General features: G+C 42.2%; 1 protein-coding gene across 2 annotated transcripts in view; it reads right to left on the bottom strand.

Annotated features, from left to right (window-relative positions):
* ATP10B (ATPase phospholipid transporting 10B (putative)) overlaps positions 1–19,784 on the bottom strand; it is a 141,181-nt gene that overhangs the window by 17,575 nt on the left and 103,822 nt on the right. For both annotated transcript variants that reach the window (XM_060764963.2, XM_060764962.2), the window contains 4 exons: positions 5,968–6,095; positions 5,293–5,545; positions 3,619–3,851; positions 197–376 (listed from right to left, as the gene is read on the bottom strand). In XM_060764963.2, the coding sequence (XP_060620946.2) occupies positions 197–376; positions 3,619–3,851; positions 5,293–5,545; positions 5,968–6,095 (794 nt within the window). The remainder of the gene's footprint in view (positions 1–196; positions 377–3,618; positions 3,852–5,292; positions 5,546–5,967; positions 6,096–19,784) is intronic.

Raw genomic sequence — 19,784 nt, 5'->3', positions numbered from 1 at the left:
AGGTATCACTGTGTTTACATTTTGGGTCATTCAGGAGGTGTGATCATGTTGGCTCACTTCCAAGTGTAACCCAGACCAAATTCACCTGCAATTCTATGGCAGGTTTCTTTCTTACCACCTTGATAGCTTTAATCACAAAACAGAAGTCTGTCATTAGATCCAGGGTTTTCAAAGAGAGGTTAAAGTGAGCACTTACCCTTTGTCTTGGGTCAGTTGCAGTGGAAACTACAACAGTATTGCATAGGGTCAGAGCAAGAAAAAAGTCGGTGACTGCAGAAGTAGGGCTTGCAGACATAAAAGGTGTCAATGGCTCTAGCTTGCATGATGCATTTCTCACTTTCATCAACAGCCTATTATCTGGGATCACATCTTTTTCCTGGAAGACACGTTATTTAAATCATTGTATTATACCTAATCAAACTTCATCAAATCCACAAGTGACAAAGTAATGTATTTCCACTGCTGAATGCATTTATATTTATATCTATACATATGTGTATGTCTATATTTGCTTTGACATTTGCTAGTGCCAAGACTTTGAATAAAACCTTAACACTGATTTGCTGCTTATTGGATTTCTTTGCATTGGACCTGAGGCAAAGGTGCTTGGAAAATATGTTGCACTAACTTTTTGCTAGGAACGGCTGTTTCTTCTTCTTCTCCAAATGTATTTCTACCTGAGGCTACAACTTGTCATGCTTGGCACGTAAACATCAGGAAACCTGGCACTTAGTAAACAAAACATCAACAAGCTGTAACATACCAGCTTGTTGATGAAGGAATCAAAATTTTGCTTAGTGTTAATATAAATAATGGTAAACCCTTGAATATAATATGTTTTTGCTCCTGGACAAATTTTGTTTTTAATTTTGAAAGAAAACAGAACAAAACTGGTGTCTGCTGTTATGCTTTCAATAATTTTGATTTTGATAAAGGATTCTCTAGACAGAACAAATATGCTGAGAAATTGTAGTGCTTGCTGTTAGAGTTTATTTTTTTTTTTAAAAAAATCCAAATGATATTTCTGTTGTCTATACTGGCTGCTTAAGTTGGGACCAGTCTAGAGCATGATGCTCCAGATGATCCCAGAGCGACTGTGATGATGACCAGACACACCTGGCTGAACCTGCTCTGGCATTCCTTTGGAATCCAGACAGTCCAGCTGGGCCAAGATTGCATCACCCACTCTGGAACATGACCTCATTCTCTGGCAATCGCTCTTTGCTGGCCACAAAACTTGCTGTGAGTGCCTGACCATTGCCTGCCGTGTCTGCCAATGTCATAACAGAGGTAGATCAGCTGCCTCCTTTCTGCTGGTCATGTGGGTGGCCCATTCTGGCATTAGCAGATGTGGCTGCAGTGGCCAGGCACTCACATGCATCACTGTGGCTTGTGGGAAGAGGCAATGCTGACAGGGTCGCAGTATCCATTTGGAAAGAGAACTGGGCCAAAAATAACCTGACCCAGCAGTCCAGATTGCTGAGAAGCTTCAGAATACTCTTTGTGTAAGTTTTATTGATGCAGAAAACCTGTGATACTCGCTGGAAGTCTCTATGTATCATGGGTATATTTGACGTGAGAGTCTGTGCTTTTTCATCAATGTAGACAATTCCCCAAACTACTTTCTGGCAATTCCTAGAATCAGATGTAGTATTTATTCCTTTACGCGAATGGCCTTATTTTCAAGTCCGAGACATATTGAAACAATATACGTATTCCATCATTTTTCTCCTTTTTAATTTTTTGTGTAATTATAGTACTAGAGCATATCAGTGAAATGGTACTATAATTCTAGTTTTCTTTTTTTTAAAAAACAACTTTGGAAGAGCCCTAGTGCATATCCAAGAAATTGCTACAAGCAGCACAGCAAAATAATTGAATGAATGGATATCGAGGTAACAAGAACTGGCAAAACCCAACAGATTTCAGGACTCTATATCATGAAAAGAATTCACGTTTCCTTAAACAAGGGGTTCTCAGACTTTTTTTGGCCATGGAGCCCTTTTTGTAGCAGAAGTATCTTTTGGAGTCCCACAACATGTTTATATAACAACAACAACAACAACAACAACAACAACTTTATTTATATACCACTCTATCTCCCCGAGGGGGACCCAGGGTGGTTTCTAAGCAACATCACCAAAACATACAGAGTAAACAGCATAACAAAATTAACAGAACAACATAAACGTAAAATTATCACAATTACACATATATATTAAAAATAATCCTGCCTGTTCAGAGCAATATATATATATATAGTGTGTCCGTCCGTCCGTCCGTCCGTCCGTCCGTCCATCCATCTATCTATCTATCTATCTATCTATCATCTCAGGCATGTGCAAACGTTTTGACCAACATAAACATAACAGTATTTCAGTGGAAGATCCCAGGGGCCATTCAGTCCAACCCCCTTCTGCCATGCAGGAAAAGTACAATCAAAGCACTCTGAGTGGTGGGAGGGAAATAGGGATTTGTAAGCAAGGCAAGGAAAAAAAAGGCTTTTTGGGGAGGGGGAGGGGTGAGGGAAGCTGGGGAGGAGCAGGGCAGAGGAGGAGGAGGAGGGGACTGAGGAGGGAACTGTGGAGGCCCTCAGTATGCTTTGCAGAGCTCCAAGAGCTCCCCAGAGCACGCTTTAAGAACCACTGTCTTAAAGTAATGTGGAAAAATAGTCTAGTTTTGCTTTTCAGGCAGGGCTCTTTTCAATCCAGGTTCTGCCTTGGATTATATTTTACCATTAAATCTTTGTTTAAAACATTGTAATTTGATAATAAAATAAAGCTAACCATCGCTTGTCACATAATTGTCACATTTTTATCTTTCCGCCTCTACAAATGACTTTGAATAATCAGTTTGAGAGGAGGGGCAGAAAAGAGAGTCTTAAATAGTGAATGCTCAACAAAAGCCCGAAAAGTGGGAAGTAAGCAAACACATTGACAAATTATGTTATATCCAGGGCACCACCACTCTTCCAAATAATCTCTGCACCTTTTCAAGAATACATCTCTACTCAGCTTCCACATCTTCAATTCTCTGTGGTCATACTCAAACTTCACAGCTGGTTCCTTTCCACCCCTACCATGCACCTTAATTGTTTGTTTTCCCCACAAAAGGTATACAGTTAAAAAGTAAATCTGACAATTCCTCAGTTGCCACTGAAGGAGACACCATTCATTCCTACAAGAGCCTAAGCACAGTGGTTCTCAACCTGTGAGTTCCCAGATATTTTGGCCTACAACTCCCAGAAATCCCTGCCAGTTTACCAGCTGTTAGGATTTCTGGGAGGTGAAGGCCAAAATATCTGGGGATCCATGGGTTGAGAACCACTGGCCTAGCATGAAAGAATTAATCTGTCAGTATTTATACCCATTTGCACAGTGTCAGAGAATATCAATGTCCAAAGAAGAAAATTTGAAGTAATTTGCCCTCTGCTTCACATGTTATTGACCCCAAAGAGCTACACAGCCATATGATTTTGCCTGAGGCTTCTCAGGCTACTCATGTGCATATTTTGTTTTTCTTCCTGCAGTTGCAACTGGGCATGGTCTCCTTCTTTCCCCTTCTGTCCCTTAAATATATGCAGGTGAAATATAATGACTGTGAATTATTGTTACTCACAATGCTACTGCTGAATGCCACCTGAGATGGAGAGTTTCCCCAGGCACCTAGAGATCTGGTTCGTTTATGTCCCTGTAAATGAGCCCCCGTACTTTCGCATCTTCTCAAGGGCTTGGATGGATTTGTCCATGTTAAAGTGACCTTTTCTGCACCTTTATTTGACTGGAGACTCGGATGCTTTGTCCATTCTTCATTATCTGAATCTAGTTCATTGTAGGTTTCCAGTCGCTTGGCTATATGACAGAAAAGAGATACATATTCTCATCTATTTAGTCAAGACGGATGGAAGGAAAGTCTTCCAAACAATCTGTTATTGCAATATAATATGTTTAGTTGAAGAGACACCAGATTGCACAGTGGTTAAAAATAATGGTGAAAGCATGGGATCAGGTGCCCCGGTTAAGTTCTATAACCTTGATTCTGTCTTCACTATTGGCAAATAGGAGAACAAAGTGGAAAGATTCAGCATAAGTATAAGTATACTTATGGGAGCAGCATAAAATCAGAACTTATCCTATCTATTATGACAATAGGATTGGACCAGACTAATTCAATGAGACCTAAGCACCTCTGGCCTTCATCAGGGATTTAACAAACTATAGCAGAATTCTAGATTTGTGTTCCCACCCCGTCTAAGGCACATGGCTCAAACCAGGAGGTATAATATGGTTATTCGAGAAGGCATTTAACTAAGTGCTATAATAATCGACAATGATGACTGGAATGGAGTATGGATTACGAGATTGGTTATGATTCTACTATGAGACGGAACGGATTATTTTTAGTGTAATTATATTGTTAGTGTATTATTGATGGTTAGGATGATATTTTGTTGTGTTAGTGCTTTATTGTAAATTTGTCTTTTATATGTTGTACACCGCCGTGAGTCGCCCTAGGGCTGAGAATGGCGGTCAACAAATGCAGCAAATAAATACATAAATAATCAGGCCCGCGAAGCCAGAATGCCCCCCTCCTGCTCTCCTTCCGGTTAAAACCTTTTTATTCAGGCTTTTAAAGAAGAAGGTTTTAAATATCATGTCAGGATATTCTGTTTTTTTAAACCTTTGATTATGGTTTTATGGATTTTAACTGTGATTTTTAAAATACCATTTATATTTAATTCTGTTTTAATATTTGTATATTTGTAGATTTTAAACTGTACTGAAAGGCTTTTAATGTAAGCCATCTTGAATCTCCTTATTGGAGAGAAAAGCAAGGTATAAATAAATGTGAACATATGATGATGATGATGATGATACATTCCCATAACTCAAATAATCCCAACAATTGCAGGACAATGACCTTTGCTAGCTGAAGAGCAGCAAAATGTGTGTGTGTGTATACATACTATTAGCAATACTGGTAAATTGCTCAGTGGCTGAGGTTAAGTATCCAGGTAGTTGAAGGCCCTCTGCTATGTGCCCACACTGTATGGATGTGGCTCCCTTCTTGCACACACATATAATTGTACACCTTCAAGAGACCTGGTTGCACAGGCTGTGTTCCTCTACTGCCTTCATCACTGCTGCAGAAAGCAGCTCAAAGTGTATACATACATCTTTCACTAACTAGTGAAACAACTGTTTTAAAGGAGAAAGTTTAGGGCTTTGTTTTTCATAACAGTTTCCACATTCAGTGCAATCTACATGTATGAAGCCAGTGCAACTGTCTTACCATTTTCTTTATGTGAAAATTCTTTTCCATTAATTGTACACCGTCTAAAAACCATCTTATTCTCTGTCAGTGTCCCTGTCTTGTCAGAGAATATGTACTGGATTTGTCCCAGGTCTTCAGTGATATTGAGTGCTCGACACTGAATGGGCAGGTCTCGCTCTTCATCATACAAATCCATATCATTATGAATAAAGAAGATTTGGCCCAACTTGACCATCTCGATAGATATATAGAGGGAAAGGGGGATTAAAATCTGAAAAAAAAAATCATTTTCCAGAATGTTAGAAAAGCTTTTTCAAAGTTTATTTCTTTTTCTACTTTCAATATAATTTAAGGCTAACTGGTGTACCAAGGCAAGTTTTCTTTCTATCTAATCTTAAGGTAACAAAAATACCCTTCTCAACCTTGAAAATAATAGTTTAAGAAATGGCATCTTGATGTGGCATAAGGATGCCTGAGGAATGTGATTTTTTCATCCATCTATCATTTTGCAAAAAGGTCATCAGTTGGGATACAAACTCATTCAAAGATCAAAATGCATCCAATGTGCTTATTTTAAGAAGAAAATAGTCTAGAAATTGTGATATGTTTACTTTAACAGATATAACTAGGGGATTTAATTTTGATGTACAGTCTTTAGCCTGTTTAATCAATACTGATAAATATTCTTCCCACCTGCAAAAGGATGATCATTGTCAGGAACGTGTAGAAACCTGCAAGAGCTGCAGAAAGATAGTTGCCGTGTACATCTGGGATAACATACAAGGGGTGTTCTGGAAAAATCCCATTCCAAATGCCATGACCTATATAAAAATAGAAATTGCTTAGAATAATAAATATAGAAAAGGAAATGCTGGAGGCAAGGATAATTGTTAATATTCTGACCCAAATCTTGTTGCTACTTCTGACTATAGCAGACTCACTATTTTACAATTAATTAAATAGGTCTACTCTTGGTAGGATCAACAAAGAGGATTCGAATCTAGCCACTGACTTGTACAAAGAAACAGACTCTATGTGCAATTACAGTGATATAATATGATAAAAATAAAACAGAGTAAATTGGATCATGAATATTTAACAGCTTAATATTATTTATGAATTTATCACAACATTGGGCCCTTCCACACAGCCATGTAGTTTTAATTCGATTTTCGCTTTTTAACCAGACCAGTGCCTGGGATGTTTTAATTGGTTTATATAACATCACTACTGTTTATTTTCACTTATGAATTATGGTTGATTTGTCAATTTAATACTGTATTTTCTGGTGTATTAGACTACTTTTAACCCAGGAATTTTTTTCACAAAAGCCAGGGGTCATTTATACACCAGGTGTCATATTATAGGCCGGGTGCTGAAACTTCTGAGCCAGATTGGAGAATCTGCGGTCACTGCATATGGTGGGGGGAGCTCAAAAACGTCCACGGCTGCATCCCCGTCGTATACGGTAACCGTATGAAAGCAACAAGGGTGGCGATGTACAAGTACAGTAGAAGAAACTCCACTCACCAGGATTCATGGAAAGAAGTGACTTAACACAATCCCGATGATGAGGTGAGGGGACGCCTCACTGGGAAGGTGTAAATGAAGGGCGGAGCAAGCTACGGCCATCCAGGATGCCCAGGGTATGAAAAAAAGAGATAGAGCAGTGCTGTGCCCAGAAGAACACACCTCTTTCACCCATTTGGCCTGCCCTTGTACCCTATTACCATACCCAGAGGCGGTCCTAGGTAATTTTCAATGGTAAGCAAACAGTATTTTGGCACCCCCCCTCCCCAACCAATCACAGATAGATAGATAGATAGATAGATATAGATATATAGATATATATTGGCATAGACAAATTTTGGCCCTCCAGGTATTTTGGACTTCCTACTGGTTGTTTGGAATTGTGGGAGTTGAAGTCCAAAACACATGGAGGGCCGAAGTTGGTCTATATATATATATATATATATATATATATGCTAGCCATCCCCTGCCATGCGTTGCTATGATCCAGTCTGGTCATCTTGAAAAGAAAGTAATGAGAAAGTTGGTTTCTTATGTAATTTCTTGATGCTTGTGGGTAAACAGTATTTCTTGTTGTTTCTTTGTCAGTGTTAATGTAGTGATTGTCTGGTTTGCCTACTCTGGAACATAAAACATATCATTGTCCTTCTTTAGGGATCCCTTTCACATCTATGATATTATATCTTCCGTGTGTGTGTGTGTGTGTGTTTGAATCCTATAGATCTATCTATATCTATGGCAGGATGGCTCTTTGTCAGGAGGGCTTTGATTGTTTTCTTGCTCTGGTGAAGGGAGTTGGTCTGGTTGGCTATAAGGAAGCATTTCTCAACCTGGGGGTTGAGACCTCTGGGGGGATCATGAGGAGGTGTCAGAAGGGTCGCCAAAGACCACTGGAAAACAGTGTTTTCTGTTGGTCATGGGGGATTCAATGTGGGAAGTTTGGCTCAATTCTATCGTTAGTGGGGTTCAGAATGTACTTTGATTGTAACTGAACTATAAATCCCAGTAACTACAACTCTCAAATGTCAAGATCTATTTTCCCCCAAACTTCACAGGTGTTCACATTTGGCCACATGGAGTATTTGTGCCAAGTTTGATCTAAATCCTTCATTGTTTGAGTCCACAGTGCTCTCTGGGTGTAGGTGAACTACAATTTCCAAAACTCAAGGTCAATGCCCACCAAACCCTTTCAATATTTTCTGTTGGCCATGGGAGCCCTGTGTGCCAAATTTGGTTCAATTCCATCATTGGTGGAGTTCAGAATGCTCTTTGATCGTAGTTAACTATAATCCCAGCAACTACAATTCCCAAATGACCCTGGAAGGAGGGCCGAAATTGGCCCAGGCCTGTGTATGTATATGTATGTGTGCATGTGTACACACACACATATACATATACATACACACACACACACAAACACACATCTGTATATATATATATGTATACATATCTATGCAAGGAGGAGCCGCTGCCAAAGAGGGCATTGGTGGCGGTGGCTTCCCCCTTGACCCTCCGTGCTCCTTCCTCCCCAGGCTTGGCGCCAGGCTTGGGAGCCAAGCCTGGCGAGGAAGGGAACTTTTAGCCACGGAGCAGCAGAGGGGCGGGGAGGAGGCTGCTGGCAAAGAAGGACTCAGCGGCGGCAGCTTCCCCCTCGCCCCTTTGTTCCTCCATCCTCCTTCCTCCCCAAGCTGGGCGCCAGGTTTGGGAGCCCAGCCCGGGAAGGAAGGGAACTTTTAGCCACGGAGCAGAAGAGGGGCGAGGAGGAGGCTCCTGCCGAAGAGGGCCTCAGCGGCAGCCGACCCCCCTCGCACCTCTGTTGATACATCCTCCTTCCTCCTCAGGCTGGGCGCCAGGCTTGGGAGCCTAGCCTGGCAAGGAACGGACCTTTTAGCCACGGAGCAGCAGAGGGCGAGGAGGAGGCTCCTGCCGATGAGGGCCTCAGCGGCGGCAGCTTCCCCCTCGCACCTTTGCTGCTCCATGCTCCTTCCTCCTCAGGCTAGGCGAGGAAGGAACCCTTTTAGCCATGGAGCAGCAGAGGGGCGAGGAGGAGGCGCCCCTGGCTGAAATGAAGTGTTCCGCAACGGCTTACTTTGCGTAACGGTTGAGCCGCCCCTGACCATACCTCATTCTCTGCTTCTCAGATCCCTCTCCTGGGGACTGTAGTGAAGCGGCACAGGCGTGCATGTGCAAAATCTGAGAGGCAGAGAAGGAGGGTATGGTAATAGCAAAATTACCTTATTGAAATCAAATCTGATGTTTTGAATTTTTTTATTTAGTGTACGCTGGAAGAGGGGTAATCTTATATGGTGAGTATATCCCAAATTCTATATTTTAACTGGAAAAGTTGGGGCTTGCCTTATACATCCAGTTGTCTTATACGCTGGAAAATATGGTATGTTGTTTTATTTTTATATTATTTTGCATTGCTTTTTTGATGATTTAAGTTATTTAAATAATTAACATAATTAGCTTAATAATTATTGTTTATGGTTTGCACTGTTATTGTGTTGTAAGCTGCTCTAAGTCCCCTTGGGAAGATGGTGCAGGATACAAATAAAGTTGTTGTTATTATTATCATTTAACCCAGAATATCAAGACAGATAATCAATAATATCTGTTTTGAACTGGATGGCCATCCACATAGGGACTTATAATGCAGGAGCTCATGCGTTTTTACCAGAGGCATCCAAACAATGTCTCCGGTAAAACCAAATTAATTTGGCACAAAGTGTTGAGGTTCAGCCTCTGTGTGACCCTGTACCTGATTCTTTGATTGTATTTTCTGATGCCAATGTAGATGCCAATGTTGATTCTGAGGCCAATGTAGATGTTAATACTGATGATGGGTTGAATAGTGAAAATCCCACACCCTTGGAAAGTGAAAGTCTAAGTTCCCATGAGAACATTCATTCCGAACCGAGCAGAGAAGTTTCACTCCCTTGGGGAGAAGTTTTACTCCCTTTTCCTCCCAGCCTTAGTTCCCCAGGGAATCTGACACCTGGTCAGCTTAATGAGGGAAGGAGGGGGCAGATTCGGCAGAGCAGGGGAGAAGCACAAAGTTTATTTTATTTATATATTTATTTCTGTTACTTATACCCCGCCCTTCTCACCCCCGAGGGGGGACTCAGGGCGGCTTACAAAAAGAAGGCAGAATTCGATGCCCATATCAAATACATACATATATAAACAATTAAAATAATTAAACAATTAACAGATTAAAAACATCAATATATAACACAATAGCACAATAGTAACAGTCTCATGGTCAGTGTTTCGAGTTCCATAGGTCCATTACGTTTCGTCATTATTTGCCCATCATTGTGGTCTTTCTTTCTAGCTGCCAGAGTTTCCAAAAGCCTGGTCCCACATCCAAGTTTTCAGCTTTTTCCTGAATGAGAGAAGGGAAGTCGCTGATCTGATCTCCCCGGGGAGTGAGTTCCACAGGTGGGGGGCCACTACCGAGAAGGCCCTGCTCCTTGTCCCCGCCAGTCTCACTTGTGATAAAGGCGGGGTCGAGAGCAGGGCCTCCCCAGAAGATCTTAGGCTCCGAGGTGGGACGTAGAGGGAGATCCGTTCGGACAGATACACTGGGCCGGAACCGTATAGGGTTTTGTAGGTCAAAACCAGCACCTTGAATTGTGCTCGGAATTGGATCGGCAGCCAGTGGAGCTGGCATAACAGGGGGGTGGTATGCTCCCTGTATGCCGCTCCGGTGAGCAATCTGGCTGCCTCCCGCTGGACTAGTTGGAGTTTCCGAGCAGTCTTCAAAGGCAACCCCACGTAGAGTGCGTTGCAGTAATCCAGTCGGGATGTGACAAGAGCATGGACCACCGTGGCCAGATCCGACTTCCCAAGGTACAGGTGCAGCTGGCGCACAAGTTTTAGTTGTGCAAAAGCTCTCCCGGCCACCGCTGAGACCTGGGGTTCCAGGCTCAGCGATGAATCCAGGATCACTCCCAAGTTTACGGAGGTCAGAAAGATTGAGAGAAATGCAAACAAAAACTTCAGGCATGTCTCGTAATAGATTTCTCTCCTTTAAGAGTGCCGGGTCTGAAGCTGTCTTCAGACCAGGCATCATTCTAGTTCCAAGTGCAAGCCTGTAGAGGCCTCCTGATTCAAGTGGCTGGGTTTCTCGTAGTTTCTCAAGTTGTTCCAAGTGTTCCAAGTGCTGGGAGCTAGTAGATTTCATGATTCATCAAGGGTAACTCATTGTTTGCTGTGGTTTTTTTTTTTACTTGTTCATGGACATTGCTTGTTGCTGTTTTGCCATGGTTTTTATTTACCTCTGATTCTTCCTCTGCTTTGCACTCAACGTTCTTCAATAAAAAGGATTGTATTCCTGCAGTCAAATGTGGTGGATTGTTGTCAAAAGGGTCCAGTTTCCTGCTCTGGGTCGCAACACAAAGCATGAAAACCTTGCATTGTTCTGAATTAATTTGATACCTGGTAAGGCCCGGATCTTTAGTAAGATTCCTCAGAGACTGCTGTTAACATGGTGTCAAGGTCAGAACGGATCAAAGCAACTTTGTCTGCAAAGAACCGAGCAAATGCTTCACAGTGTGCTGCCGAGTTGTCAGGGATCCTGTCTTGGATGATGGGATTTAAGAACCCTCTGACTACTCAGAACAGTTCTGCCGGATGGTTCCTTGTGGACACAATATTGGCTGCCAGGAAAGATTTCTGTGCAGCTTTTATTGCCACAGCATATGCCCTTAGGAAGGCATACAGTCGTGTTTGGTTTGACTTCCTAGGCTCTGAACACCACACACACTCTAGTCTCCTCTTCCTTTGCTTTATTGCTGCCAGCTCCTCATTGAACCAAGGGGCTGATTTAGCTTGGTTACTCAAGAGGGGATGTTCCACAGCAATCGTGTCTATCACTCCAGTCATCTCCCCATTCTAGAGAGTGACCAGAGCATCAACAGGATCACCTACTGAGTTGGAGGAAAATTTTCCAAGAGCCGTCCGGAATCTATCCGGATCCATAACCCTCCTGGGGTGGACCATCTTAATGGGTCCTTTACCCCTGTGGAGGTTGGAGAGCACAGTAAGCCTAAACCTGATCAGGTGATGGTCGTCCCATAGCAATGGAGTGATGGTCAGCTCCTCCACACCTCCACTTTCCTCCCATCCCTGACAAAAAAACCATGTCTACTATGTGTCTAGCACTGTGAGTAGGGCCAGATATCAGTTGGGACAGCCCCATGGTTGCCATGGAAGACATGAAGTCCTGAGCTGCTCCTGACAGGGTGGTCTTGATGTTGATGTTGAAGTCCCTCGGCACAATGAGCCGTTGGGACTCCAATGCCAGGCTTGAGACCATCCCGGCTAGCTCAGGTAGGGAGACTGTAGTTCAGCAGGGTGGACTGTGCACTGACAGAATCCCTATTCTGTCCTGGTCACCTACCCTCAGATGGACAAATTCAAAAATGGTTGACTGTGGGATGGGGCACATATTGTGTTATCAAAACAGTCCCATTATCATAATAATTGTATTTTACTTAATTTGCTAGAGAAGCATAAGATAAACAAGGTAGTATAAGTTATTCTTGTTGTTTTAAAGATTTTTTTAAACATTGTATCACGGGGCCCTAGGGTTTCCTTTTAGAAATGACCCTCCCCCCCATTTTACATCAAGTTGCAATTCCAGTTTAAGCTAAGAAAATCATTTTGATCTGAAGTACCATTTTGTTTTGGGAAAAATAATTAAATCTGATCTGCTGCTCAGCTGAAGAGGACTGTTCATTGCTGAGTCCTTTGGTATTTCCTGCCTGGTTAATTGAATAGCTGACTGCCATGTCATGCCTCATTCCACTAGGAGACGGGAATTCAATATGAAACATTTCAGTGTAGTGTTTTGTAAATTACTTGTACATTGCCACTTAGAAACCAACATATAAATATAGGAATCTTTACATTCCCCACCAAGTTTTTCTTTGTGGAACTCTTGGTGGGCTTGTAGTCATTAAAGTTTGACATTTTTGCAAATTATGTCATAAAGCAATCTTTCCCCCTGGTACATACTGGAAGCAATTGCTGCTCTCAATGGCAATTGAGGTAACCCCACAGCAATATATTACTAATGTTTTATAGTAAAAAAATGTGCCTGCATTGAAATCTCTGAGTTGATTTGGTTTTCCACCACCAATGGTGTACACCAATCTATATTCTGGAAAACCATGGGGTTCCCTAGTAGTTTACTTGTGGTTCCTAATGACATTATGGGGACCAAATGTCCCCCACAATTTTGGATGGCTTATAAGCTGTGCTCTCATACTGGAATAATGAAGAAGTCCAATAAGACTAACCCATGATTTTTGTGAAGTGAATGCATGCCCTAAAATATGCCCCTGAATCCTTTGCAAAGCAAGTTGTCTTATAACAGACCTGCAGGGCTTTTTCATTTTGGAAAGCTAGGTATAAAACCCAATGTTTTAGATGTAACAACATGATGCTTTGCTGAACTGAACTGCCTATTTAAAAACCTCTCAGGGCCCCTCCAGACAGGCCCATATCCCAGCACCTGTTTCACCAGAGGTGTCCAAATGACGCCCCCAGTAAAAGCGAATTAATCTAATGAGGAAACCCTACCAGATTCTTTCCTTCCCAAAAGGCTTGGGTCTAATGGGGTTTTGGGCCTGTGGGGACTCATATGTGACTACCAAGGGGTGAGTCCCCACAGCCATATCACTTCTTTGGGCTTCCAAAAGCCTGGAGGAGCAGGATGGCACCCACTCCCTTCTCCCTGCTGCCCATTTACCTCTAAAATTAAATAAAATGTATATGGCTGCAATAACGTTGCTCCTGACATGCTAGGAGACCAGGGGGGGGGGGGGGAGGGGGGATTTTCCTTCTTGTCTTCTCCGTCTCCTGGCATGTCATTTCCTTGCATCAGGAGGCCGTGAGGAGCAAAGTTATGGCAGCCAGCTACATTTAATTTAATTTTAATGGGAAATTCAGAGGCTTCAGGGTGGCTGCATGCCATCCCAATTTAAATCAGGATAGCATGAAGCTACCCCCCCTCCCTCTGGGAAAGCCCGGGATTTTTTTGGGGTGGGCACAGGTTTTTAAAATCTGCTTTGGCACAGATTTTGGCCTTGTCTGGAAGCACCCTTAGCTATTTGTATTCAATAGTAGCTATATTGAGGTGAAATTTACATTATTGACATCCCAAAATACAAATGTGCCTAATAATGTCTCCCTCGAACTGATTTACTTTATTTATTTAAAGTATTTGTATACCGCTTTTCTTACCCCGAGGGGGACTCAAAGTGGTTCTTTTCAATAGTAATTATCTTAAAGGTGTATAATCATAGGCCACATCTATACTGCCATATAAAATCCAGAGTATCTTCTTTGCCATATAATCCAGTTCAAAGCAGATAATCCGGATTATATATGGCAGTGTAGAAGGGGGCTCGGACAAATTCAACTGCGTGAATCTAAACAGCAACTTGGATCTCAGCCATAAAACCCTGCCAAATTAAATAGAGCACACATGAGGAAGTCAAGCACCCTTTCTTTCTTTCTTTCTCTTTCTTTCTTTCTTTCTTTCTTCCTTCCTTCCTTCCTTCCTTCCTTCCTTCCTTCCTTCCTTCCTTCCTTTCTTTCTTGCCATTTCTATAGAACAAATGTCAATGGAGTATGTTTATGTTTAAAGAAGCAAAATGAAAGTCAGGAAATAGGATTAAAATGCAGCTGTAATGGTCTGGATATCCAAAAAATGTTACTGTGTTTATCTTGTAGAAAATATGATAATATATTATTATGCTTGGATATGTATTTTGAGTCTTATGTGAAATAAGATTATCCGATCTTGGAAGCTAAGCAGAGCCAGCTCTTGAATGTGACATTATTACTGAATATCAAATCCTGTAGGTTATACTTCAGAGGAAGAAACTAGCTAGCTTAGGATATGAGTTTGTGAGAAACAGGAATTAGAACATGTAGGTCAAGTAATATAGTCAGGGGCCATCATTCTACTTTCACTTGACTTAGCCGATGGTTTGTTGACCGAAATAAAGGCTACTAACTAACTGACTGATTTGTTTAAAGCAGAGTGGAATCTTAAGGCTGGTTCTACACCGCTTTATATCCCAGAAACTGATCCCGAAACTTGATTATGTGTCTCTGTTGTCATATAATCTAGGATAAGAAGATAATCTGGGATCAATGGCTGATATAAAGCGGTGTAGAAGGGACCTGAGTCCACATCCACACTGCCAAATAATCCAGTTCCTGATCCCAATTACTTGATTTGAAATGGATTATATGGCAGTGTAGACTAATATGTTGTTGTTGTTCATTCGTTCAGTCGTCTCCGACTCTTCGTGACCTCATGGACCAGCCTACGCCAGAGCTCCCTGTCGGCCGTTACCACCCCCAGCTCCCTCAAGGTCAGTCCAGTCACTTCAAGGATGCCATCCATCCATCTTGCCCTTGGTCGGCCCCTCTTCCTTTTGCCTTCCACTTTCCCCAGCATAATTGTCTTCTCTAGGCTTTCCTGTCTCCTCATGATGTGGCCAAAGTACTTCAGCTTTGTCTCTAGTATCTTTCCCTCCAGTGAGCAGTCGGGCTTTATTTCCTGGAGGATGGACTGGTTGGATCTTCTCGCAGTCCAAGGCACTCTCAGAACTTTCCTCCAACACCACAGCTCAAAAGCATCGATCTTCCTTCGCTCAGCCTTCCCTAAGGTCCAGCTCTCACATCCGTAGGTGACTACAGGGAATACCATGGCTTTGACTAGGCGGATCTTTGTTGCAAGTCTGATGTCTCTACTCTTCACTATTTTATCGAGACTGGACATTGCTCTCCTCCCAAGAAGTAAGCGTCTTCTGATTTCCTGGCTACAGTCTGCATCTGCAGTAATCTTTGCACCTAGAAATACAAAGTCTGTCACGGCCTCCACGGTTTCTCCCTCTATTTTCCAGTTGTCAATCATTCTTGTTGCCATAATCTTGGTTTTTTTGACGTTTAGCTGCAACCCGGCTTTTGCGCTTTCTTCTTTCACCTTGATTAGAAGGCTCCTCAGCTCCTCCTCGCTTTCGGCCATCAGAGTGGTGTCATCTGCATATCTGAGGTTGTTAATGTTTCTTCCAGCAATTTTCACCCCAGCAAGCCCCGCACATCGCATGATGTGTTCTGCATACAAGTTAAAAAGGTTGGGTGAGAGTATGCAGCCTTGCCGTACGCCTTTCCCAATCTTGAACCAGTCTGTTGTTCCGTGGTCAGTTCTGACTGTTGCTACTTGGTCCTTGTACAGATTCCTCAGGAGAGAGACAAGGTGGCTTGGGATGCCCATCCCACCAAGAACTTGCCACAATTTATTATGATCCACACAGTCAAAGGCTTTAGAATAGTCAATGAAGCAGAAGTAGATGTTTTTCTGAAACTCCCTGCCTTTCTCCATTATCCAGCGGATATTGGCAATCTGGTCTCTCGTTCCTCTGCCTTTTCTAAACCCAGCTTGAACATCTGGCAACTCTCGCTCCATGTATTGCTGGAGTCTTCCTTGCAGGATCTTGAGCATTACCTTACTGGCATGAGAAATAAGGGCAACTGTACGGAAGTTTGAGCAGTCTTTCGCATTTCCCTTTTTTGGTATGGGGATATAAGTTGATTTTTTCCAGTCTGATGGCCATTCTTGTGTTTTCCATATTTGCTGGCAAATGGCATGCATCACCTTGACAGCATCATCTTTTAAGATTTTAAACAGTTCAGCTGGGATCCCATCATCTCCTGCTGCCTTGTTGTTAGCAATGCTTCTTAAGGCCCATTCAACCTCACTCCTCAGGATGTCTGGTTCTAATTCATTCACCACACCGTCAAAGCTATCCTCGATATTGTTATCCTTCCTATACAGATCTTCTGTATAGTCTCGCCACCTTCTCTTGATCTCTTCAGCTTCTGTTAGGTCCCTGCCATCTTTGTTTCTTATCATACCAATTTTTGCCTGAAATTTACCTCCAATGTTTCTAATTTTCTGGAAGAGGTCTCTTGTCCTTCCTATTCTGTTGTCTTCTTCCACTTCCATGCATTGCTTATTTAAAAATAGTTCCTTATCTCTTCTGGCTAACCTCTGGAATTGCGCATTTAACTGGGCATATCTCCCCTTACTATCACTGTTTCCTTTTGCTTTCCTCCTTTCTTGGGCTACTTCCAGTGTCTCAGCAGACAACCATTTTGCCTTCTTGGTTTTCTTTTTCTTTGGAACGTACTTTGTTGCCGCCTCCTGAACAATGTCGCGGACTTCTGTCCATAGTTCTTCTGGGACTCTGTTTACTAAATCTAGTCCTTCAAATCTGTTCTTCACTTCCACTGTATATTCGCTAGGAATGTTAGTGAGATCATATCTAACTGGTCTGTGTATTTTCCCTGATCTCTTTAGTTTTATTCTAAATTGGGCAATAAGAAGTTCGTGATCTGAGCTACAGTCAGCCCCAGGTCTTGTTTTCACCGACTGGATGGATGTCCGCCACCTTTGGCTGCAAAGGATGTAGTCAATCTGATTTTGGTGTTGACCGTCTGGTGAGGTCCATGTATAAAGCCGTCTTTTAGGTTGTTGGAAGAGAGTATTCGTTATACACAGCGAGTTTTCCTGGCAGAATTCTATCAGCCTGCGTCCCGCTTCATTTTGTTCTCCCAGACCATGCTTGCCTGTGATCCCAGTTGTCATTTGACTTCCCACCTTGGCATTCCAGTCTCCTGTAATGAAAATAATGTCTCTTTTTGGTGTATTATCCAGTAGGTCCTGCAGATCCTCATAGAACTGATCTACTTCTGCTTCTTCAGCAGCTGTGGTTGGGGCGTATATTTGGATCACTGTGATGTTGAAAGGCTTTCCTTGCACTCGAATTGAGATCATTCTGTCATTTTTTGGGTTGTATCCAAGCACCGCTTTAGCGAATTTCTTATTAATTATGAAGGCTACTCCATTTCTTCGATGTTCCTCTTGTCCGCAGTAGTAGATCTGGTGGTCATCTGATGTGAAGTGGCCCATTCCAGTCCATTTCAGTTCGCTGACCCCCAGAATGTCTATCTTTAGTCTTGACATCTCACCAATAACAACATCCAATTTGCCCTGGCTCATAGATCTTACATTCCAGGTTCCTATGGTGTGTTGATCTTTAGAGCATCGGATTCGTCGTTCGCCTCCAGTACCGTCGGCCGCTAGCCTTCCTTTCGGCTTTGAGCTAGCTGCGTCATCACATCTGGGGCTAGTTGAACTTATCCTCTGCTCCTCCCCAGTAGCATTTTGGCCATCTTCCGACCTGGGAGTCCCATCTTCCAATGGCATACCGACATATCTCTGGTTGTACTGGTCCATATATTATATTATATTATATTATATTATATTATATTATATTATATTATATCAGTCCATTTAGACTAATATAATCCAGTTCAAATCAGATAATCTGGGATCAGATAGCAGTGTGGCTCAAGCCTGAGATGTGTTTGAGAAAGGCTAATTAGAATAAATAATATGGTGGGCCCTGGGTATCCACTGGGTTCCAGGACACCCCATGGATACCAAAACCTATGGATGCACTTCCATTATATATGGCAATGTAGTAAAATGATGTTCCCTATATAAAATGGCAAAATTGAGGCATGCTATCTGGATTCTTAAAGAAAAATTAAGCCGTGGGTGGTTGAATCCATGGATAATTTGTTGCTTTAATAACAAATAGGCCCAAGCATTATACTGTATCCCCAAACATTTGACCAACAGTAATGGTAAATAGTTTAAATTACCTTCATTTGATACACACACACACACACACACAGATGGATGATAGAGTTCACATACAATTTTGGGCCACAATGCTGAAATGTAATACAGTAGAGTCTGGTTTATCCAACATAAACAGGCTGGCAGAACATTGGATAAGTGAAAATTTTGGCTAATAAGGAGAGATAAAAGAAAAGCCTATTAAATGTCAAATTATGTTATGATTTTACAAATTAAGCACCAAAACATCATGTTTTACTACAAATTGACAGGAAAAAGCAGTTCAATACATGGTAACATTATGCAGCATGTACTTACTGTATTTACGAATTTAGCACCAAAACATTGCAATGTATTGAAATACCTGTGGGTCTGGTGGGAGGCAGACTGCATCGAATAATAGAGAACGTTGGATGAGCTAAGGTTGGATAAGTGAGACTCTGGGCCCTTCCACATAGCCCTATATCCCAGAATATCCCAGAATATGATATCCCAGAATATCAAGGCAGGAAATCCTACAATATCTGCTTCGAACTGGGTTATCTGAGTCCACACTACTATATATTCTAGTTCAAAGCCCATAATGTGAGATTTTCTGCCTGGATATTCTGGGATATAGGGCTTGTGGAAGGGCCCTCAACTGTAGTTGATAAAGTCTGGCACAGTGGTATCTATGATGGTAGCAGATGTATAATTGTTACTGTTTTAAGTGATTAGTGGGTATGGGCCGTAGCCAGAAATTTTTTTTGGGAGGGGTTGAAAATTTTTTGGGTTTTTTTTTTGAAAATTTCACGGGGGGGGGGGGGGAGTTGAAACAAAAAGCACAGCAGGGGGCAGAGCAGCCTTCAATAGCCTGCAGCTCCGCCCCTGTCAACCACCTCCACCAAGTCTGGGCTCCTTAATGAGAACATTCAACACTCCCCCACCCCCAACTTGGTTGCTTCACTACATAGGCTATTGTTGCAAGTAATGACAGTGTGAATAAATTGTCAATATTTGCTTGATAGTGCTTGAAGTTCTGGAGGGATTTTTTTGCATCTCATAAACTTAGCATGGGGATTTAATTAACCAGTTAAAATTCATGAGTAAACCAGTTTTTTTTAACTTGAAAAATTTCGAGGGGGGGTGTGTGAACCTAACCCCCCCCCCCCCCCCCCCCGGTTACAGGCCTGGGAAGAAATTCACACAAAAAGAATCACAAAGGAAATAGTTTCAAGAGTAACAGCAGGCATGAAACCTGGAGCCC

Source organism: Anolis sagrei, chromosome 2, assembly GCF_037176765.1.
Source record: "Anolis sagrei isolate rAnoSag1 chromosome 2, rAnoSag1.mat, whole genome shotgun sequence".
In the NCBI taxonomy this organism is placed as follows: Eukaryota; Metazoa; Chordata; class Lepidosauria; order Squamata; family Dactyloidae; genus Anolis; species Anolis sagrei.
Note: the sequence above shows the minus strand (reverse complement) of the source record. Positions and strands in the feature narration are given on the sequence as shown.